Source organism: Monodon monoceros, unplaced genomic scaffold, assembly GCF_005190385.1.
Source record: "Monodon monoceros isolate NGI ecotype Baffin Bay Population unplaced genomic scaffold, NGI_Narwhal_1 Super_Scaffold_19, whole genome shotgun sequence".
NCBI lineage: Eukaryota > Metazoa > Chordata > Mammalia > Artiodactyla > Monodontidae > Monodon > Monodon monoceros.
Genome location: NW_021703775.1, coordinates 87,264,444 through 87,288,627, shown reverse-complemented (window position 1 = coordinate 87,288,627; position 24,184 = coordinate 87,264,444). Strand labels below are relative to the sequence as shown.

At 45.0% G+C, this 24,184-nt stretch overlaps 1 protein-coding gene across 1 annotated transcript in view; it reads left to right on the top strand.

The window, feature by feature from the left end:
- The window catches only part of SNTG2 (syntrophin gamma 2), a 150,764-nt gene that overhangs the window by 89,869 nt on the left and 36,711 nt on the right, over positions 1-24,184 (top strand). The window contains exons 12-14 of the mRNA XM_029231640.1: positions 9,909-10,038; positions 11,624-11,662; positions 19,231-19,347. Coding sequence (XP_029087473.1) covers positions 9,909-10,038; positions 11,624-11,662; positions 19,231-19,347 — 286 coding nt within the window. The remainder of the gene's footprint in view (positions 1-9,908; positions 10,039-11,623; positions 11,663-19,230; positions 19,348-24,184) is intronic.

Below are 24,184 nucleotides of genomic sequence, written 5' to 3'. Positions count from 1 at the left end.
ATCACAAGTCTTCCCCTTGGAACGTTTAATTGATTTTCCTTTCCTTTGTGTATAGAAATTTAATAGGCTCTCTAAGTTTGAAATGACAATAAATAGGAGGGCGTTTTAAGGTGGGAGAATGGCGTCGCTATAGACGAGGGGCCTCCTGTGGGCGCCCTGCGTTCCCGAGAGCATCTCCAGGGTTGGCTGTCGCCTCTCTCAGACCCTCCATCTCCACCAGCTGCTGAGGGATCACATGTCTCTGTCCTCATTTCACCAGCATCCCTATCGTCACAACAAAGCAAATGAGCTGAAGTGACAGAGTTTCCTGCTGCTGAGAGGAGAGGGCCTCAGGGACCTCGTTCTACCGGATCAAACTACCCCGGGCACAGGGAGCAGGCAGGCTGCTGTCTCTAGGAACATGTCCCATTGCTCCTTAGATACTGACCCCAGGCTTGGGGGTGTGCAGGGGAAGCCTGCTTTTTATGAATTCGGCCAACTTTCTAATTACTTTTGAGGCCACACTCTCAGAAACTGACCCAGTTCCGTCTGCATTTCCATTCCTGCCTCTACCTGGCGGGTGGTCCTGGGCATGCATGTGACTCTTGACTCTTGACCCTTGACCCCATGCCTTGCCCCGTCTGTCAGTCAGTCTGCTTCCCTCCTCTTCTGACAGCTGGCAGCCCCCTTATCCTCGTGGCCCCCGCTCTGTTCTTACCCCGAGACCACGGCTCCTTCCCCAGACTCAGGACCAGCGCTCCCAGGGCTTCCTGGTGGGGCAGTTACCAGTGGGATTGTCCAGGTTGCAGGATGCTTCCAGGGCTTCCTGGTGGGGCAGTTACCAGTGGGATTGTCCAGGATGCAGGATGCTCCCAGGGCTTCCTGGTGGAGCAGTTACCAGTGGGATTGTCCAGGATGCAGGATGCTTCCAGTCATGTCTAAGGGGGTAAAATACCGTCCTGGCTGAGTGATGTCCTGGCATGGAGATTTGTTCCTTCGCTGCACTCAGCCCAGCCGCCAGACTGGTGTTGGGTCTTCGGGTTAGAGTTTGCGTTTCCAGTGTCTCCTTGAGATGCAGTGTTTCTGTCTCAGAAGAAAGATCTAAGTGATGAAAACTCGAAGTGCAAAAAATGGTCATGTTACTGGAGTCGTGGAACCGTTCCAGCAGACTTAAACAAACATATGTTTAAAACAAAGCATCAGGTATTGAAGGAATGAACTCTGCAGAGTCCTAAAGGCAGGGTCTGTGTGGTTTTACTGCACAGAAGGGGTGCCGGCAGTTTTCACGAGGTAGCCTGATGTTACAGTTCAGACTGTGGGAGACCCGACGAGTTCCGGGGTTCCAAGATGGGGTCCCGCACTGCTGCCTGGAGAACCACTCACCCTCCTGGTGTTGGCCACCTGAGCCCCGTCTAAATGTCCCCTAAGAACTTGGAAAGATTGAATCTCCACCATGGAGCTTGTGCAGGAAACATTCCTTAACCACCATTTAGTGCCACATGCTACAGAGGGGAAGAAACCTCCTTTCTGTCATCCAAGTGTTGATATTCTAGCAAACAATTAAGTTGGAAGAAAAATTTAGATGTCCAAAAGCTGTGAGGTGTTACAGCGCAAGGGTGGGAAGGACCGTCGGACCTGGAGGACGCAGGTTGTTAGAAGGGCCTTTGGGAAGGAGAGATGCAGCTCTGAAGGACGCAGAGCACGCGCGGATGTGACGAGCAGGGGTTGCTGGCAGGGGGGCCACGTGCACGTGTGTGTGGACACGGGTGTGCGCATGTGTGCGCGCATATACATATGTATATACACACACATTTATACATATATCCATAGGGTTCACAGCTAAAAACATTACTTCTGGCTAATTTGGGAAATATAAATGTGTGGGGAAAATGTTAATATGTTAAAATTCTACCACGAGATAAAGCTACATTATCACCTTAATGTATGTTTGTCTGGACTTTTCTATGGAGAGACAACATTGTGGATGGGTGTCTGGACATTGGGATTTAATGAGACTTTTGTCCTGTCGGTGTGCATAGTGCGTACCCACTATTCCTTTATAATGAGACCAAGGTCTTATTTTTCTTTTAAAACATATTTTTTGGGACTGCTCTGATGTTGTTATGCATACATCGTTATTCACATTACCCATCATTTCATTAGAATAGGTAGTATGGTAAGATTATGGAATGAAAAGGTTAAAACGTTTTAAGGCCTTTAAGACATTTTGTCAAACATCTAATTTACCACCAGAAAGTTCATCCCCATGTCCATTTCTCTTGAATAAGTTCTTAAGTTAGCTTCCTATGGAATAAATAAGAAAATATGTTTAAAAATCAATTTATTATGCAAATAAAACTGAAGGTTGAAAAGTGAGAAAGTATTAACCAATGAATCCATTGCCTGACACCAAACTTGCCTATTTCACAAACATCCATTGATTCAGTTGCTTTCAGGGTCTAACAGGCTCTTCGTTTAGATGAAAACAACAAGGGTTAAGTAGTTAGAAGTATGGATTTGAATGTAGAAATAAAGGCTAATGAGCACGGGGAAACTGGAGGGCTGTGTGGATAAAATGTGCATTTTTCAAGGAAGGAATTGTTACTCAGAGCACTCCCCAGTGCAGATTACAGCCTTTCAGGAAGTTCATGTATTTTCACCCAGTAATTCAGATTTTCGTAGTAGATAAATCAGCAGACGAAGAAGTAGGAGCTGGTTGTAGTGTTTGCTCCACATGGCACCTGCTGTAATGTTATGCTGGATCAGCGGTCACTCCCATTAGAATGGCCCCCCGTCGACTCTGAAGGAGGTATCCAGGGATTTGAAAGGTTTGCTTCATGGAAGTGAAAGCCTTCGAGGGCTGATTAATGCCTCCTGGACACAGAAATCCTGAGGGAAAGACAAAGAAGATGCAGAGAGAGATGCAGTGTCTGTTATGTCTGATTTCCTTATTCATAGGATAAAGCTGCAGGTTCCATTATTCAAAACGGTTGTAAAAAGAAAACGTCAAGACTTAGAAGTGCCAGTGATTTTAGCCACCTACGAATCTTTTAGAATGTGTTTTATTTTTATAGACAATAAAGATACTTCTCTGTTCTTGACTTACAGTATTTTGAATTTGTTCAAAGCGGTTTCAATCATTATGTAAAGGGGAATTTTCAAATGCATGATTAATTGTTCAAACATGAAGAATTTAAGAATATAAGGAAGATGACTGCACAGGTTCTGCAAACATCTCTGACAAGCACAGGGCCTGGGCTCTCTGTCCCATTTGCTGCCTGTCCCCGTGCATTGAATACATGTATATTCTTATATTTATGTGCACGTGTGCCGGCTGCAGCGCTGTCGCTCCACCTACCTCGCCGACCTGTCCCCACGGCCCAGCGAGCGGTCCTTCAGGTGCCTGCTTTCAGAGGAGGAGGCCGCGCCCCTGGCCGGGTTGGGAGGACAGTGGTTTCTGTATCAGCGGGCAGTGGGCATGGGAGGTGGGAGCCTTTTCCACCGTGCTGCGTGTTCTCCAGCACTTATTGGCGCGACAGGTATTCTAGCATGCCTGCTCCGTGCAGCTCTGCCGTAGATGTTGCAGGCTGAGGGTGTGCAATGAGCAAACCCAGGAGTCCGTGCTCTCTGGAAGCTTCCCGTCCGGCAGGAAATGCAGGCAGGAAACAGGCATAAGCTCAGACCAGCAGGGAGACCTAGGTGAGGTGGTTTTACCTCCGCTTTCTTTCAGTGGGACCCCTGGGAGGGGCTCCGCCATCTGGCTCCGGCGCCGCCCACATGGGACCCTCCGCCCTCACACCTCTCAAGCCCCTGCTCCATGATGGGCGAGGGGCTCGGAGGACTCGGACCTGGTCTCAGGATGGTGATCGGGGTGACAGAGGAGGACAAGTTGGCCTTCGGGGCAGCACGAAGGAGAAGTTATCTTTCTTTCCTGGACTTGCTGGACTTTTGTTGTGCCTGGAATCTTCCAGGAATAGTGACTTTTTAATAAACAAACTGATACAGGGAGAAGGGTGCCTGCATTTAAATTGGGTCTGTTTGTTACTGTTTAATATGGAGTCCTTAGAGATGCCGCTGCATGGTGGGGAAGCAGAAAGAAAATATTTCTCTGGCTTCCATGAAAAGATAACACACGTGCCACAGAGGCAGGCTTGAAATGTGACATGTGAATGGCAGTTGGGAGATGTTTTTCAAATTCTGAGGAATATGCACGTTTTTCTCTCATTTTGTCTGGTGAATGTTCATAACTCTCAATGTGAGTAAAATAAACAGACACCGACCCTTCAGCTTCCAGAGCAGGGGGGCTTCAAGTTCACCAGAGCAGAGATGCTGTGTGCAGTCAGTCCTCCCTGGATGCTGTCCAGGTGTAAAGGGTCAGGATTGGCCGGAACCTGGGGGCCTGGATGGCCGTGAGCCGTGACTCGTGGGTAAGAGGTTCCGTGGGTCATTTTGGAAGCTCGAGTGTTTTCGTTCCTTAAAAAACACACAACGTGTTAAAAAGATGATTTATAAACTTTGAGTTCTTTTTCTCCAATGTCGAAGCTTTGAGGGGCAGTTAAGAATGCTCAGTACCTGGAGCCCGATTTGGGTCACGCTGGAATTCCACGGCACAGCTGAGGCCAGTGTGGGAAGATTGTCTGTTGCCATAGGACGCGGACGTGGGATGCAGACGGATGTCCAGCGTTAGGCCTGTAGAATAACTGAGATGAGCTGTGGGGCCACCGGCAGCCCCCAGCAGCTGGCCCGGCCAAGGTACTGACGCAGAGCGCCTCAGGAGGGACTGCGGGAGGGTCTGGGCAGGGCTGGGGGGCTGGCGTCTGCGGGGGCGGGAGGAGCAGCAGGATGCTGGGGGGAGCTGTCATCTGAGGAGAAGTGGAGGGGGGTGAAGGGGCAGGAAGAGAAGATGCAGACCCCTCCTCCTCCAAAGGCAGTGCAGACTCAACATTGAACTTTCAGTTCCTCAATCTTCTAATAGGTTAAGATACACGTACTTTGAATCTTATTGGAATAGATTTCTTTTGCTTAGCCAGAAACTGTGAATCAACTCATTTCCTACGGTATGAAACTGTCTTACCAGTTTTGTCTTTGAAAATCAAAAATCCTCTCAGGGCTCGAAGGAATCCTGGAAGCAGGTAGGCTTTCCAAAGGCACGGGCAGGGTCATTTCTTCCCTGGCCCTTGACAATGGTGTCTGGACTTGGCTTGGTTTCTACCCGGGAAACTCACACACCAAATACTCTACCTTCTCTGGGTGTAGGTTTTACTGCTGATTTTTTAAAGCTGACACGTGACCTCACAGAGCACGCTGAGTCCCGAGCAGCGAGTACTCTGGGATTTCTAGTTCTGACTGTGACCTTGACCATAGGATTAAAGTCCTGAGAATCCTGAGCAAATGCCATGACCGTAGAACCATGAGGCGGGATCCGCCTGTGGACGGGGGAGGGACGTTGTAGGGGAGCCTGAACACCGCACACGTGAAAAGCTGAGAAAATAAAACCTCAGAGTCAATCAGGAGACATGAATGTCCATCCATCGTTCGGGCATACACGCACAGAGTTTGTATCATTGCCTCTAATTAATATGACTTTTGTACAAATAAGCCAAAGTACGAATTTGTTTTCATACTCTGTTGGTACGTTGGCATCTGTCATCAGCATTCGTGCCAACACTTTCACCGTTTCTGCTCATATAATGTTTAATTTGTACTGCTTTGCTTGACAGATAACCTCACTGGTAGCAATGTTTGTATAGGATCTGTGGGTTTGGTATAGCCATATTTACGTTACCCCACTCGTTTCTCCCAATATTTCCATTTGTGGTATAATTGGCATTTCAAGACCCGTTGTGTAGACAAGGATCTTTTAAAGGTTAGGCGTCTAGCTTGTCTCACACAGCTGAAGCATGAACATGCTGGATTCAAATCTCATCCATTTTCCTCAGAGAGCCGACTGTCTACACCCCCTACATGGGCTTTTGTAGAAGCTCTTCATCAGACTGAGAACACTCCCCTTTAGTCGTAGTTTGTTGAGTGTTTTCTAGCATGAAAGCATTTTGGATTTTGTCAAGTGCTTTTTCTGCATCTGTTGAGATGATTGTGTGGTTTTTTTTTTATTCTGTTGCTATGATGTATAACATTTCCAGATGTCAGACTGACTGAATTCCTGGGGTAACTCCCATTGATGGTGGTATATAATTCTTAATAGATGTTCCTGGATTGAGTTTCCTAGTATTTCACGGAGGATATTTGCATCCATATTCAAAACAGATATTGGTCTGTAGTTTTCTTGTGATGACTTGTGGTTTGGGTATTAAGGTTGTATTGGCCTCAGAAACTAATTTGGGAAATGTTCTATTCTATTTTGGGGAGAGTTTGTGAATAATCGTTATTAATTCTTCTCTGAATGTTTAGTAGAACTCAGTGGTAAAGCCATCTGGGCCTCAGCTTTTCTATGTGGTTAGTTTTTTGGTTAAAAATTCAATTTCTAAACTTGTAATATTGTCTATTCAGATTTCTCCCTGAATCAACTTTGGTAGTTTGTATTTTCTAGGATTTCATCTAATTTATCTCATTTATTGGTATACAATTGTTCAAGGATTCCTTTATGATCCTTTTCGTTTCTGTAATATTGATGGTAATATCTCCACTTTCACCTCTTATTCTAGTATTTTGATTCTTCTTTCTTTTTTCTTGGTCCATATAGCTACAAGTTTGTCCATTTTGCTGTTCTTTTTAAAGAACCAGATTTTGGTTACATTGATTTTCTCTGTTGTTTTTCTCTTCTCTGCTTCATTAATTCCAGCTCCAATCTTCATTATTTTCTTCCTTCTGCTTTCTTTATGTTTTGATCTTTATTTGTAGGTATATATACACATATGTATTTAAAATCATTAAAGAAATGTAAATGCTTAATTAGAAGATACTCACATACTGTAAAAGAAAGGGAAAGAGGAACAAAAAAGATTTGAGACACGTAGAAAATGAAAAGTAACTTGGCAGACATAAAATCTAACTATACCAATAAAAAAATTACATTTGCACGATTGAATAATCCAGTTAGAAGGTGAAGATTTTCAGACTGAGTAGAAAAAACAAGATCCAACTGTATTCCGTCTTCAAGAGACACACTTTAGATTCAGAGAAACGAATAGATTGAAAATAAAAGATGGGAAAAAATATACAAACAGCAAACACAAGGATGGAGTAGCTTTACTAATATCATAGAAAATAGAATTTAAAACTGAAAATGTTATTAGCAATAAAGAGGGACATTTTAAAAAGATGAATGTTTAAACATCAGGAAGATATAGCAATTATAAACATATATGCACCTAAAAACAGAACACCAAAATACCTGAAACTATAACTAACAGTATTGAAAGGCAAAATAAACAATTCAACAGTAATAGTCAGAGGCTTCAATACACCAGTTTCAATAGTGTATGGAAAAACCAGGCAGAACATCAGGAAGAAAACAGAAGACTTGAACACCACTGTAAACCAAATAGATATGGCAACATTTGGGGACCCTCCGTGCAGTAACAGGAGACCTTTTCTTCATTTTCTAGTTTGAGTGTCAGAGGTTCTGACAGTTTCTCTTCACTCCTTCTTCTGTCTCTTACTTGGATTGCATAAACTCTATTGATCTGTCTTCAAGTTTGCTAATTCTTTGTCAGTTGAAACCTCCTGTCAAGCCTCTCTAGTAAAATTTTTTTCCGTTATTATACTTGTTCACCCTAATACACTCATTTGCTTCCTTTTGTAGCTACTGTCTCGTTACTAACATTCTGTATTTGAAGTGACGTTGTCATTGTACCTTTACTTCTTTAAGCAAGCTTTCCTCTAGTTTCTTGGACGTGTTTACAATGACTGTTTTGAAGTCTTTCTGCCTGATGTGACGTCTGGTCACCTCGCAGACACCTTCCGTGCCTGCTTTTCCCCAGGCGGCGCGTCGCACTGTCCTGTCTCCAGCAGCTCCGGGTGCAGGTCCTCACCCCACACCCCTGCTTGCGGTTTGTTGTTTATTGTTTAGTGACCGGCTGGATCATTTTAGTGAAGTCTGGGCACCGCTCTCCCCGCAGTCCTGTTAAGCCTGAGGTTGATTTCTTCCTGTGACCACACCCGGCTGTTCAACTTCACTCATTTCCAGCGGATTGGTCTATCATTTTCAGCAAAGCTTTGTGGTGTAAATGGATCGGCAGAATATTCCAGTCAAATCTGAGTTCCTTTGAAGAACTTCTGACCACAGGAGAGCTCCTTCCAGCTGTTTTATTCTCAGGTTTTCTCCTGAAAATTAACAGGCCAGCAGTTCAGCCTGTATTCATTTAATTTATGAAACTCTTTCTAATCTCCTTTCACCGTTTTTGAAGTGCCCGTGACCTTGAACTTCTCCACATTTTACTGCAAATGAAGTCACTTCCTGTGGAAATTGACCAGGAGCTGTAGGTTTTGTGGCCTGTCCATCACCCCCTCGCCAGGTAAACTTTCTGAGCCGGGGCTCTGGCGCGGGGTGCAGGGACAGTAACACACTTGTCTGTAAATGAACCTTATGTTCTGATTCAAGCAGTGCCGATTAGGGTGGGAATGATACCTAGTCAGGGATATCTACTTATAAAAAAGACAGACGGATTGTTTAATCGGAGAAACTCTGGTTCGTAGATTTGGCCCAAGAACATGCAGGGCTGGTTTATAATGTCTCTACTTCCTTCTCCCGCCCTTGTATCCTTTCCTGTATGAAACCATGATTGAACACACATCTGAAAGACTATTAAAACATAATTTAGCGCCAACCTTGTTTAACAAAAGTTTGTTTTGTCATTTTTAGCCGTTCAGTTGTCTTCTTAAGGCCGTGGAGATATAAGCTGCATGGGTTAGTGTGCAGTTTTCTTAAGAGAAAACGAACAGACGTGTAAGTGACATTCTTTTGTTGTAAGGGTTGTGTTCGTCAGTTCAGGCTGCCTTACCAAATACCAGACGGCGGAGCGGGCGGGGGAGCTGGGGGGGGGGCGGGGGGGCAGGATGGCGCTCGAACAACAGCAATTTATTTTCTCACAGTTCTGGAGGCTGGAAGTCCAAGATCAAAGTTCCAGAGGGTTGTGTCTGGTGAGCACTGTCCTCCTGGCTCGCTGACGGCTGTCTTCTCACTGTGTCCTCATATGGAACAGAGTTCTGGGGCCTCTTCTTCTAGGGCCCCCAGTCCTGTTGGATCAGGCCCACGCTTCTGACCTCACCTAAGCTTCTTTCCTTAGAGGTCCCATCTCCAAATATACCCACACTGGGGACTAGGGCTTTAACATGTAGGTTTTGGGGAATACACACATCAGTCTATAGCAATAGTTATATGGAAATTATCTCTGGAAAAACGGCTTGCATGATAGGGGAGAACTACTGAATTAGAGACAGTGATGTCGCCGTTATGAATGATTTACCATGGGTGGGTTTGTGGCAGGTTGATTCTCATGGTTAAAAATAAAGGAGAACCAACTTCTTCAAAGGCTCTGTTGTAAATCAGACGTATACGTGTGGTCCTAAAACACCATCGACGCTGAGGAATGGTGGTGTTTGACCTGCTCCATCGTCACGGGGTCAAGAGCCTTCCGACCATGATAAGTGGTCTCCGAAAGAATCACTGCTAAGGACCCCACAAAACAGTAACTCCAGCACTGCTCTAAGAGCAAGTGTATTTCCTACAGGAGCTGCCTTTCATGTTTTTATTAAATTAGAAATAGGGATTTCAGCGTTTTGAACTTAATTTCAGTAAACCTACCTAAGATACGGAGACGGGTTAGGCTGTGCCCACGGCTGTGAGCTGTGTTTCCCGCGGTGACTGCAGGTCGGTGCTGAGCAGGGCTGAGTGGGCGCCGCCTTCTCCCGGTCCTGGGGCATCGGATGCCAGGGGCCTCCTTCCAGCATCTCCTGTCCTCCTCCTGCAGGTCCAGTGCATTTGAGGTGCAGGCCCTGGATGGGGCGAGCTCGGGAAGCCTTTGGTTTTACACCGCGCAGGACAGCACCGCCTGGCTGAGGGCCGTGTCTGCCAACATCAGCGACCTGACGCTGCAAAAAGTGAGCACGGAGACTTTCCACTGTCCCTGCTTTTGCTCTTTAATCCACGAAAAGAATTACGATGTTTCGTTACTTAGGATGAATCCTGAAACAGTTGGTAATAACATTAAACAGAAGAACATGCACTTTTTTTTCAACGTAACAAAGCTTTGACTAAAAAAGTTAAAGATTAAGTCATCTAAAAGTTTCCTGGTGTAAGAGTGTAGACTGAATCAAACCTCTGGACACCTCCCCGCTGGTTCTGTCTCTCCCTCTTCCTTTCCACGCACCTACACAGAAGTATTTGTGTGCATGTAATTTTATATACGCTCTATCCAAATGCATTGATGTAACGTGACGTTTTTATTTGGGGAACCCAATTGGGTTAAATATGTAATTCTCCAAAACATTAAGGAAACTTACAAAGAGGCACCTCCACCACAAACATCCCTTCTCAATGGCTCACCGCAGGCACCCAGGAAAGAAAAAGCGCTCTGTCTCTTTGAGTGATCTGTTTGATGATCAAGGTCAATATGAAACTTCAAAATGAAACAATAAAACTAGATGGGGTGAGAGTAAAACATGAATAAAGTACTCAGTTCCCTAAAGCAACCGCTGTATCCCGGCAGTAAGTTGATGGCCACAGCTGCGGGAAGCTCATGCAAGGACCAGCCCTTGGCCCGAGGAGGCCGTGGACCCGTTTCCTTGTTCTCAGTCCCTGCGGGTGACTTGCCCCGTTGTCCACATTTGCACCCCAGGGCCTGCTGTGGCCCAGGGCAGCTGGTGGCAGGAGGACCCCGGGGGTCTGGATGCACACGGCGTATTCTCACACCTGCCTCGCTCCTGGAAACTACTAAACAGAGCTCGCCTGAGCACTTTGAAATATCAGGGAAGCAGCAATGTGAGATTTCTATTCCAAAGACCTCAGAGGCTCTCAGCTACAGAGGAGGTACTAGACCCTCTCTAAGACCTCAGTTTTCCAACTTGACATTTTGAATTCCAAAGGTATCTGGATGGATGAAAGGAAAAGAAAAAACCAGGTGGTGGTAGCTTGATATTGGCAGAAATGCATGGTTTCTAGATGAATCTCACACATTGCAGCTACTGGGCAGAGCAGAGGAAGGGAGACGCAGACGCTTTCGAGCTGGAACTGTGGATTCAAATCCACTTTCCAACTGGGTGGGCTTGACCTTGTTATTACTCTGGACCTTCATGTCCTCACTGGTTAAATTTTGCAGGATTGCTGGGAGAATCAAATGTGAACTGTGAAAACTGTAACTACCTGAGACCATGTAGTACAGAAATCATTTTCCCCACTTGTTTCAGGCGTGGGAATTTAAGCGTCCGCTGCCCCAGAGCTTCACTTAGTAAAGAGCTGATGCTTGAAACAGCGTCGATACGCTAGTCTTGGGTTTTCGGTTATGAGAGTCATTGCCAGACATATGTACGTGCTCTGGTTTGGTTTTCAGGTAAGAAATACCTCATAAAGGAAACGTTTCGTGCAGGGACACTTCATGCAGCTAATTAAATCCAGTTGCCAGTTAGGTTGAAAAATTATGGCATCAATACATTGTCATACTGACTCCTTGCTTCCCTCTCTCTACAGATGAAGATGGCAAATAAATGCCGCTCTCCTTGTGACCAGGTAGGATTTGTGGGCTTTGTGCTGATTATACAATGTCCCCGAAGGGAGCCTCTTTCTGTTTTCGAGATTTGGTTTGGAAATTTTGACGGGAAAGCATTAGCACACATCGGACTGAAGTCGATCCTCACCCTCAGTGTTAACTCCAGGAAGCTACTCGTTTGTCCTGGAAATAGTGCAGGAGGAATCGTTCTGACCTGAGTGTGCCGTGTTATCAGTGATCTGTCGGCACTTACATTTTCTAAGGAATCGTGATCAAATGATAACCTAGATGTGACTGTTTAAGCTTAGAGGGTTTGACAGCTGAGACTCACCTGTGTAATCTGGAGTCCTCAGCATCGTGTGATTTTCTTAGCTCACGTCCTCGTTCAGGAAGTTTCATTCTGGGAGGCTTTGACTGGGCAGCTGCTGTTGCAGATGGGAAGGAAGCACCCCACCCCTGCGCCCCGTGCTGGCCCTTATCCACCTTGAGTCCGCGTGTTCTGGTGGTGGTAGCCCTGCGTCTTCAGGAGCCTCGGCTCATTCGTTCCGAGAGCAGAGGCCAACCTGTAATATGCCTGGTTTTCTAGTTCAAGGACTGCTCATGTACTAGGTCTGTAAGTACTTAGCTGTGTATCAGGTAAATACACTTTGAAGTCACTACATTATTTTTCTGTTTCCTTTTTGATAAAGTCATAGTTCAAGCTGTAAGTGTGAACTTTTTAAGATGTATAGCTTCTTAGCTTTCTGGTTGTGTCTTTCATATAGGTCTGAGGCAGTATACCTTGTAGGCTCGAGTTAAGCAAACTAAAGGAATGTGTTCAGTTTGCTTTAAATAGCACTCAGAGACGCCCTTTACATAGAGCTGAGTGATAACATTTATGTTAAAATGGAAGGCATTCCGGAGAGTAAGTACCTGCCAATCAAATGTTTCTGCAAAAAGATAGGAAATTAGGACCATGTTTTAAGTTAAACCCCTCTAGTCAACATTTCTAAATTAGATAAGAAAGGTTCTTCTAACTTTTATTTGTTGTAATGTTTTCCTAAATTTATGAACAGCTATTTTTGTTTACATAGCTAAATGAGGGTGGCTAGCTATTTAATGAGTAATGGTCCCATAAATGTCTTCAGATTACTGTAGGACTCATTTCATATTCTTACGCATAAAATACAGCTTTTCTGCTGGGCTTAGTGTTTCTAAGACAGAAGTTTCTCTTGGACTTTTCCCCTGAGGACACACCTCCCCCTAGTTCACACTTAAAGCCTGTCTTCTCTGGATTTATTTACCAAAGCTGGTGGGACAATAGACCAAATTGGTGTTTTTGTCTCCAAGAATAATTTGCCATTTGAAATTGGATTTCTGTTGGCACAAGCAAAACTAGCAAAGCGTCCCCGGGGGATCCTTTTTGTCGTGAATCAGAGACTCTTCCAAGACTGCTACCAAAAATCGGCCTCTGTACACGGGCACCGAATTGAATCTCAGAGACAGAGTTTGGGTAAAGTAGGAAAGAAGAGCTTTATTGCTTTGCCTGGCAAAGCGGGCCACAGCGGGCTAATGCCCTCAAAACAGTGTGTCCTGACCTGGAGGCGGTAGTGCGGAGTCTTCTGGTCAAGAGGCAGGGCTGCTGGAAAGGATCAGGGTGCCTGCAGGGCTTGCATTCCTTCAATCCAGAGATCATCTGGCTTCAGGTGATGGTGGGTGAACTGTGACCTTCTCTCTGGAATGAGGAATGCTTCATCAAGAAATTAACATCTTCCATTTGTTGGGGGTTTTAGTTCTGCAGAAGAACTCAAAGACATTGTTATGTGTATCCCTTGAGGGGAACCAGGGCCCTGCCCCAAGGCTGCTATTGTTTCCTGACGGCTCCTCCCTTGTCTCTGCATCCCCTCCCTTCCCTGATTAGCAGCTGTTTGAACCTGCCCTTTGGAACGCAGGGAGGGTCTTGGAGGCTGAACGCAGCCTATTTCCTACAAACAGGAAACGGGGAGCACAGAAAGGCTTCCAGGCCCCGGAGCCCCACGGGCCCTGCTCCGTTTCAGGAGCACAGGAGAGAGTGCCCTGCAGGTGGAGCCCTTCCTTCAGTGTCTCCATGTCCTGTCACAGAGGGGAGTCGTCCTGTCCCCGACTTCCCAAACACATCATGCATGGTCAGTGGTTTGGGAACAGTTACGTGCAGGCACACGTGAATGCCCATTGCCCTGAGACCTGAGCAGCTCTCACAGGACCTGAACTTGACGCATTTGGAGCGCACTCTGCGTTTCTGCGGCTGTACCTGACTGCCCGGCCGGCTGGGAAGAGCACCAGTCTGGAAACCGAAGCGTGTTTTGTTTTGTTTAGAAATTTAAACTCCTCTTTCCCACTGACTCACAAGAGAGAATCAAGAAGTAAGGTTCAGGGGAAGTTAAAACTATCTGAGGAGCAAAACTCCCAACACAAAGGACATGGAATGAATCATGGTTCAAAGGCAGTGGAGTGATTTCGCTTTGGTTTTATCTTAGTGAAATTTTGTCGTATATGAAGCCACGTTTGTGTGATGTCAGTCTTGGTGGCCTTAGGTGAATCAAACCTGGATTCTAATCCCACCTAATCCCTTCTCTGGTGGTGCAGGTGGAACACATTAACACCTGAGCCCTAGTTTCTTAATCTATAAGAGAAGAAAGTTGCAACGGGTAATCTAAAGTCTTTTTTTAACTTTAAAATTTCTATATAACTTTGAATTTACTTAAGGGCTTGAATTTGTTTATCTGGAAAGAAACATCAGAGACAGGCCTCACTATGTGAGGCTGTGAAAGAACTAACCCCTGCCCCAATTTGCCCAGATTTCAGTAGAGGATGCTTTCACATTTTCTCCAAAAACTAAACATTTTGTGTGCATTATAGGAGTTTAGATTTATGGTGTTGGGCCCTATTTAAAAACAGGAAGGATTTTTTTTCTCATTTTGAACAATTAATTATTGATTTTGGTATGTAGCAAAAAATAATATTGGATAAATAAGAAAAAAATAAAGATATTGACAACCACTGAAATTGACAAAAACCAAAGAAAACAGAATTAGAAGGATAATACAAAAGGCATAAGTATAGATTTTTAGACTCTTATATCTGATAAGTAAAATGACTGTGTAATTTGTCATCCAAACTGGGACACTTCTTTCTGGGATGGAGACTGACCTAAAGGTAACACTAAGACAACAGGAGTAACTTTAGAATCATCCCAGGAAAACCAGGACATGTGTTCACCCTGCGAAAACAGCAAGAATCTATTTTCCAAAATAAATTTCTTCCCGAAAACCTGAATTAAAGGAAATATGGGTACCTTAATCACCAAATCCAAAAGAGGCTTAAATAATTCAAGTTATTCTAGCTTTTTCTGTGAAAAGGAACAGAGCAGTTGTACAATTATTATCTGATGGACAAGTAGGTGTTCATAAAATTATAATATACATTTCTTGGTTTATGTAATAAGCCATAGAAAATTCATAATGTAAAATTTAAAATTAGCTTCCCTTAAAATTATTTATGAACTGCATACACCTAAAAAAGATTCATAAAGCAGCCAATGTTTACAGTAATAGCTAAGCGATAACTTACTTCTTTGCTAATTAATATAGGCAGAATTAAATTACATATGGAATTTCATTAACTTCACATCCGATTTATAGACGTTTCAGGTTATTAACAATCTGTATGTTTCCATCTTGGCCAGAAAAGGAGTTCCTAGTTCGCTTCTCAGTAGGTAACTCCTGTTGGATGCTGTGCCCAGCACTGTATTAACCAGATGTGGGAAGGAGAAGCAGCAAAATAAGACACTGCCCCAGCCCTGGAGGAGGAAGACGGCAGGACCGAGGGGCGGGGGGGGCTCCACAACCAGTGTCTGTGTCTCCAGAAAAACAGGGCAACGCTCAGCTGAGTGAGAATCAGATGGAAAATCTCTCCCTTGACAAATTGTCCTCACAAAAGAACGCTTGCTGCTGCTATGCTAGAAAAAGAATCCCAGCTTCTCCACTTCAGCCTAGAAGTTACACTTTCAGCTTTCTACTCACCCTTGACCAGTCTATAATGTGAATCTAATCTACCCATCCGTCCATCATATCTATCTACCTCTCTACCTATCTATCATCTATCTACCTATCATCTAGCTAGCTAGCTAGCTATCATCTATCTATACCTATCTGTCATCTATCTATCATCTAACTATAATCTGTCATCTAGCTAGCTAGCTATCTACCTATCATCTATCTATCTATATCTATCATCATCTATCATCTATACATCTTATCGTTATCTATCATCTATCTATCTATCTATCATCTATCTATATTTCCATGTCTGTGCATATTACAGCCCTGTCTTAAATTAAGCTCCTATGTATCAGGTTCCAGTACATCATTCATCCCTTGTGGAATCTACATTGCATCTATGACTAAGTATGTCATGAAGAGAAAGAGGATCATGGGAGACTTGTCAGCATTTGAATATATGATTAAAAAATAAAGGAAAACCCAGCAGAGTTTGTCCTCCCTACAGCCCCCTTTGAGACCCAAAGCTGAAGCTCGGTCTCTTCGGAGTTCTTGGCAGAGAAAATACCGTGTTTACAGGTTTTAGGGACCCTCACGCCGTACTGCTGGAGACCCGCTGAGGGCTGTTTTCTTCCCATTACGTAGTTTCTCATCCGAATGGCAATTACTTTCTATTCCCACCAGCCCTCACTAGCTTAGTAGTTTGAAAGTATCTTGGTAAGATTCCTGGTAATAAATATAGTATCAAAGCAGATAGCTGAGCTTGCGGCTGACTTTAAAATGTGCAATAATTTAGAATTTAAACAACTTCCTGTGCTTTCTAGAAATGCTGGTTCCACACTTTGAGGGTAATCAGTAAAACAAAAGGCTTCCAGTCCGCCAGGCTGATGGATACAATACGCAGGTCCTCCCTGCTGTGATTATTTAACTTCCCATAAAGTCACAGGTAGTGATAGATGAAGAGCCACACATGGGTTCTTTCAAGAAATTTTAGGGGACGAGCCCTCCCTGCCAATCCTGCGGGTGTGGAGTAGATACAGGTAAAGACCCAGGTCTCATCCTCAGAGAGCGTGTGGTCTAACGCAGACCCAGAGGGAAGCAGTGTGAGAGCCCCAGAAAAGGCAGCCCCGATCCTGCTTAGAGATGCCGAGAGGATCTGACACCATGTGATGCTGAGTATCGCCGTGCAAACGGCTGTATCTGCCCTCAAAACAGGCGTGTGCAGTGGCATCCGTCCACTTCTGAAGATAAGGGCGTGGAACGCAGAGCCCTTGACGGGCCTGATGTAGCCTGACGTCCAGAGCTCCTGCCCCCAGAGCTGCTTTCACTGAGTGTCACCTGTGGTCCCCACCCCACTACTGAGAAGGCAGCCCTCTCAGAAATAGGATAACGGGGTGAATATTGTCCAGAACCACAGGATGTCTCATAAGCGCTGATAAACGTACACTAAGAAAAAAATATACCCATGCTGCTAACCATGCCATTTGAGACCTACAGTGATGACTGGTTTGTAAAACGTTACCAAACACCCACTGCCCCTGGGTGATGCTCAGCAAGGTGGTCTTGTACCAACTTAAGGTAACTAGGACGGCCTCTTAATGCCACACGTCCCGTCTGCATGGAACAGAGGCTGATCTCTGAACAAATCCCTGTTTTTCACTGTGTAAAACTCAATCCAGTTGCAATTCATTGTTTTTAGTAACCGAGCTTAAAATGGATCTTGTCTTCTATAAATATACAAATCACTGTGCTCGTGCAGTGGTGAGTGTGGAATTCGAACCACCCATTGAATTTGTGTTAATTGTAGAACATCAAGGAGCTGCTGAACTAGCTAGAGAAAATGAAATGTTTCTTCCCCCAAATATGCAGAGAACTCTTAAGACTCAGCAGTAAGAAAACAACCCGACTAAAATGAAGCTTGTTTTAATCACGGAAATTGAGCACGTCTTACGATTTACAGCAGTATTAATGCTACTGTTATAATGAACAAAAGTGTATCTGTGTGAGCCTACCAGACAAAAAGGAGAAAAGTCAATCAGACATTTTTAAGTAATGTTTATAATCAGTTTCAAATCCACAGGATGTTCAAGCACTCAGTCCTATTTGTGTTGTTTCCACAGAGTTCTGACTCCATCCGAGCAGTGTGTTACCTGCCTCCTGCCTGCTAGTGCTTTGGGAGGGAGTTTTCTGTGGTACAGCGTTAAATTCTCGAAATTACCATGTGAGGGAATCCTAGTCCCATTTTATGACAAGAAAACGGACCCAGAAACATTAAATGAGTCCAAGGACACATGAAATAAGGTTGTCTTGTGTACTACTAATAAAACTCCCTGTTATAACATTAAAACTGTATCACACTGATGTGACCCTAAGCCTTCACAAGACAATAGCTAAACCGAGAGGGAAAAGACAAGTCCATGAGCCAGTGGAATATTTGGGTCACCTTACGAAGCTCTGTATCTAGGGCACTGACGCACTAGACAACTTCTATTCAACACCTGGACTGGTTAGCTGTGGCTACCACTCTCCGTAGAATGATACTCTTTAATTTTCTCTTTTCCATCACCAGGAACACTGTGAAAATAGGATTTTTGTAAAATTTTACCTGGCATCTTGACCTGGGAAGTCTTTCACCAGGCGTGAGTGAAAGCTGTCAGTGATTTAGCAAGTAAAAATGGAAAGGAAATGACCTACCTTGAGCCCCCGCGGCTCGAGTCACTTCACGCGGCTGCAGTGAGGGCGCTTCCCGAGGGCTGCGGTCCCCAGGCCTGGAGGGCAGCCCCCTTCAGACAGCGCAGAGGACTGTTCATCCCCTAAAGCCCTAGGCCTGTCTATGATAGTTTACTACTAAGTTTGTTTAAATGTGCAAAGTACGTGTCACATTACAATTTTAGCTGAGACAACACGGGGATTTTACTTTAGTACTAGTTTAAATTCATGCACTCAATTTTTAAATTGTATTACTATTTCTGTTAACTTTTTAAACATTTTCTGATATGTTATAGTTTGCATTTTGTGTCACTAGATAGTCAGTGCCAGTTGTGGGAATCTAATATTGTTGTATTATTTTCACTGTTGTTAGGAAGTTGAACTGTAAAGAAACAATCATTTCTCCCACGTGTATTAACGATATATTTACTACAAAAATGGAAAATACAGTAGTTGCTTTTGCAACCTCATAGACAGATTACAAATACTAACCCCTGATAGGATGTAATTAAATACCGTGGTTGTAAAAATCTACACATGGGAGGCACAAGTGTGAGGCAGCTGAGACGTCCAGCATTGGCCCAGACTAAGAGAACTGAGAAGCTCAAATTTCGAGCCCGGCCCAGTGCAGAAGCCTGGACGTTTGACCCCAGATATTACACATCTTTGTGGCGTCCACTTGATCGGAGGTTGGACATGGCTGAGGGCTCCCCCGTCCCTGTCTGCGGCCCGTGGTGTGTTGCTTGCTCTCTCCGCCCCGGTGTCCCTGCTCTCTCCGCCCTGGTGTCCCTGCTCTCTCCGCCCTGGTGTCCCTGTGCTTCTCCTAAGGCCTGGTTGTTAATTCTGAAGGTTTTGCTCCGCAGGTCGTCCACGTGGGGTGGGTCAGCGAGAGACTGGGAGGGGCCAGCTCCTCTCAAACCTTCAGATCCAAGTTCCTGGCCCTGAAGGGCTCGTCCTTCTACGTCTTCACCTCTCCTCCGGTAAGCAGGCCTCCGGGGTTCTGGGAGGGATGCCGACGAGGCCATTCTTATAAGGGAAGCAAGGATCTGATCTAGTGCTTGGAAGAGGCCAGAGAGCGTGCACGACCAGCGGCCGTCCTCCTCCGCCCCTACGTACGCAGATGGAAAGGGCGCCTGTGTGGACCCGCTGGCTTTTCTTACTCTAAATCCGTAAATCAACCAGTCCATGGTTTTCCTTCCATCGAACAGCCGTTAAGACATTAGAGTGTTTTCCTGCTTAAAATAGCTGGCTGGGACGTGGGGATGTAAAGGCTTAGATGTCTTAGAGCATCACATATATAGCTGAAGAATCCAGAAAACAAACAAAACAGAAGAAAACCCTTCTGTTAAGACATTTCTAATTTAACGGTCAAATAATGTAACTTAAAAAGCTATTTTTCCCTCATATCTTCCAAGTTTTATAAAAATAAACAGCCTGATGCAGTAGGGCCCATGATAGAAATTTAACGGTGAATGCTACAGTTTACAATTCATTTTCTAATTCCTACCAGCGCCATTTTCCCCAAACTGACCAAATATAATGTGTGTGCCCTGCCTCCAAGTTTGTCAGTTAAAGCAATTTCACCTTCTGTGAGTCCAAACATCAGAGCTGCAAAAAGCAGCAGAACCTGATAGCTTCAGGCATCTAAACAGTTAGATGCCGTTTACCGACAGTGCTGTTACTTTTCTGCCATTACAAATAAATAAAGGGATTCCCTTCCTTTTAAGGCTGGATGCTGTGCCATTGTCTGCACACAGCACATTTTCTTCATCCACGCATCCATCAGTGGACACTGTGATTGTGTCGTGTCCTGTCTGCTATGAACGGTGCTGTGATGAACATGTGGGTGCAGGGGTCTTGAGGCTCACATTTCATTTCCTTTGGGTAAATATGCAGAAGTGGGATTGCTGGATCATACGGCAGTTCTGTGTTTAATCTCTCTGAGGAACTTCCATACCATCTCCACAGTGGCTGCACCATTTTACATTCTCACCAACAGTGCACGAGAGTCCCTTTGCTCACACCCTCACAGCACGTGTCCTCTCTGACTTTGGAGGGATGGATGCATTTATGGCAAACACGGGGGTGATACTTTCTTGGGTGTTTTCTCATCTTCAGATTCATCAAGTTGTATACATTAAATTTGTATAGCTTTCTGAACGTCAATCATACCTCAATAAATGGTTTAAGAAAAGATTGACAGAGACCTTGCGCACAGGGTAGGAGAATTCTTCCGTAGCCTCCCTCCAGGTTTCTGAGGGCTGACCCCGTACAGAACTGTGGTCTGTTTGCTGAAACTGAAGGATTACCAGTGACACAACACTGGGAACTAAAGCACGGATGCCACCAGACCTTACCATTCTTCCCCCGGACTTCTTTTCTCTCCCCAGGACCCAGGCCAGTATTGCACCAGGGACTTGAGCTTTTCATAAACCAAGGCTGTGAATTTACTGATGCTGGAGGGTTATCTACAGATTTGCATAATAATTGAGTTCTTCTCAAATGCAATAATGTTATTTAGCATTTGTTGCTAAATGTAACTTTCTATGGTTTTGTCTAACAAAGTAAACATAAGAATAACCACAGATAACCCCCTGGCTACAGCAGTGAGTGACGTGGAAGGCGGCTGGGGCATGAGTAGTGGATCAGGGAGGGGCATCGAGAATCAGTACCGTGAGGCTCCAAGCAGAGGGACCTCCCGCTGGCCTGTGACAGTTGGGAGAGGAGGAAAGCGTCACCCTACCTGCACCCGATGTACCTGGAAGGAGGGTCCCCCCCTGCAGAACTGGGGGAGGAAGTGACTGATGTCCCAGGTCACACGCCTGAGAGCTCTCCTAATTTTTCTTTTCTTGTTAATTAATATTCTCAGGGTATAAGTTTTCCCTACATAGTACAACATTCTAAATTATGAGAAATGCTTTAAATATTTAATCAGATTTCTATACCTGTTATAGTGAAAGATGATTTCATCCACTTCCCATGGCCGTTTCAATTTCATGGACAGAAATTCTAATCTGGGGGCCTCAGGGGATCTCCACAAGCACCATATGGATAATGTCATCTGTATTAACACCAGGCTTGGCTTGTTTACTTTAAAATCCCAGGGCCCATCTTCTTGCATCGATCCGTGTCACCAGCAGCATATATCATGCGAATGAATTGCTGACCTCAGCTGCTCGGGTTTGCCCGGAGCAGGCCTTCTGCTGCTGTAAATAGCGTTCTTAGAAGTTTGAAATCTGCTCAGCTTTCTGCTCTGGCCTGGCCGAGGGCTGAGTCCTCCCCATGTGCCCCCGTCGCGGCCGGGGTCCCTCCCCGCCCGGCTTCCCCGGCACCGGTGAGCAGCTTTCACAATCTACTCCTCCCTTTCGTTTGGTTTGGCGACAGCGTCTTCTACGTTACAGGTATTCTAGGCACACAAGGGATGCACCGCGTCTTTTCACAGACGCCTGCCCCCCCCACCCCGATTCTGGGTGCAGCTGGTGGAGGTGCTCAGGTGACCCTCAGAGATGGAAAGGGCAGCGCGAGGAACCCTGGTTTCCTCCGTGAACCGAGGTGAACTGGCCCAGTTCTTACCAGTAAATTGAGGTTTGGGTGAATCCGGCGCTGGGCTGGCGGCCGCTCCTTGGATTGCCCGTTAGCGTCTGTGCCCTGGGAGATTTCGCTTACTTTGCACGTAATCCTCGCAAAGCCACTCCGCTTCCCTGCAGCCGGACGCGAGCCTCCCGTGTGAGCTGATAGTTTTAGCATGTGGCCATCAGCTCAGCCCCGTATCGCGAACGTTCTGGAAATCCGGAGATTCCGGTTCTGGATTATGTGGGATCCGGCAGTATATTGTCTCTTCCGCGGGGCCCGTTCAGAAGGTGTTTGCAGAAAGCAGGTGCTTTGCAGGAAATGCTTGTCTGTTTGTCTGTCTATCACTCTCTTGTCTCTCTGCCCACCCTTCTCTCTGCCCAGGGTCTCCTCCCTTACCTGATTTCTAATTCCACGGAGACAGAGTTGCATCTCTGATATGGAGAAAGGGCGGCGTTACCCTGTAGTAAAGAAACACCTGTGAAAGAAGCCAGTCACAAAAGACCACATATAGTATGATTTCATGTATGTGAAGTATCTAGAACAGGCAAATCCATAGAAACAGGAAGTAGCTTAGTGGCGGCCTACGGCTGAGAGGGTGGAGAAGGACGGAGGGTGACAGCTAAACGGTACAAGGTTTCTTTGGGGGATGATGAAAACCTTCTACAATTGACTGTGGTGATAGTTGCACAACTGTGAACATACTAAAAAACATTGAATTGCACAATTAAAAAAAAAAAAAAAGAAGGAAGAAACACCTGCCCTCTCGTCTTTTCCTATAACTGACATCTCCTTCTCCCAATAAAGACGTTTCCTGGCAGGTGCATCTTTCATTAACTCGCATTCCTAACAGTTTCTGCAGGAGATACTTTCCACCCCGCCCCCATCTCTTGTCAGAGTCATCAGCAGCAACATCTTTTGATAATTATAGTTTTGTCGACGTCAAAAAAAGAGGGAGGCCTTTTTTATATATTTAGCTCATGCCGTTACTTGTAAAGGAAAAGCAAGACCCCAGGGGAGTCTGGAAGTGATGTCCAGGATGCAGACCTGTGAGACTGAATGAGCCCCGCGTTCATTTACGGATCACACTGGAGTTAGGGTAGCCAGAGGCTAATGTAAGTTTTTCACATCCATTCAAACTTGCCCGCTAACAGATTAGAGTCTCACATCACCGAAATATGAAAACTGTCTTGTCCTGAAGAAAGCCTGTAGTTTCACACTGTGATTTTTAGGTGTAAATATAAAATCGTACATCCCATCAGTATAGCACGTCGCAGCCTCTGAAGCCCTAGAACGCAGCAGAATTTAAGAAGCCCACTGAGACACGCACACAGGTGCAGACCACTCGGTGCCTGTGGCTGTGGTTCCAGCCGTGTGGGGTTGCCACTGGTGCCCCAGACAGAGCCCCACGGGGGGCACAGTAGTGAGCGCTGGGGTTTCCTGAGCCAGAGACATCTAGAGATGCCCCAAGGAGATTTTCAAGTAGAGTTAGGTACCCTTGTTTCTAGTGCAGGGGCGACATCTGTCTGGCAGGATGGAGTTTGGAGGCATCAGTACGTAGATGGTCCTTAATGCTGAGAGACCAGATGAGCCTCCATGTCATCTCACTGGATTCTGCAAGGTCACAAGTTGCAGAAGCCATCTGCTTCTCCTGAATCTGCATAATTTCTATTTTCCAGGTAATCAATACTAGTAATTCCCAGGAAGAAATGAAAGGATGAAGCCAGTAGTATTTATAAATATGCGCTCCAAAAATTAGACTGAGTTGACTTGATTTATTTGTGTACTTCCTCATGTCTTCATATAATTTTTAAATTTCCTTACTAAATCACCTATAAGCAAGTACAAAGTAAATGGCTACTTGAGAGGTGCTGTGAGATTGAAAGATGACTTATGGAGAATTTCTCTCTATTAGTAAATGCTGCAAACCAATTCGTTTATTTTCCGCCATCCTGGGAACTTCTTACTGTGGCTCCCATTGAATCTAGCATCACGCCGAACACAAAGAAGATGCTCCTTGGTTACTGGTTGGATAGTCTGTAAAGTGAATATTAAGTATTTAAATAAATATCTAATGTATCTATTAATATAAATATTTAATAATAAGCATTAAAGCTCTGTGACTGAGCTGTGTGATTTGGAAATATCAAATCCTCTAAAGAGAATACAATTGACCCTTGAGCAATGCAGGATTTAGGGGCTCTGACCCTCCACACAGTGGGAAATTCAGTATAACTTATAATCCAC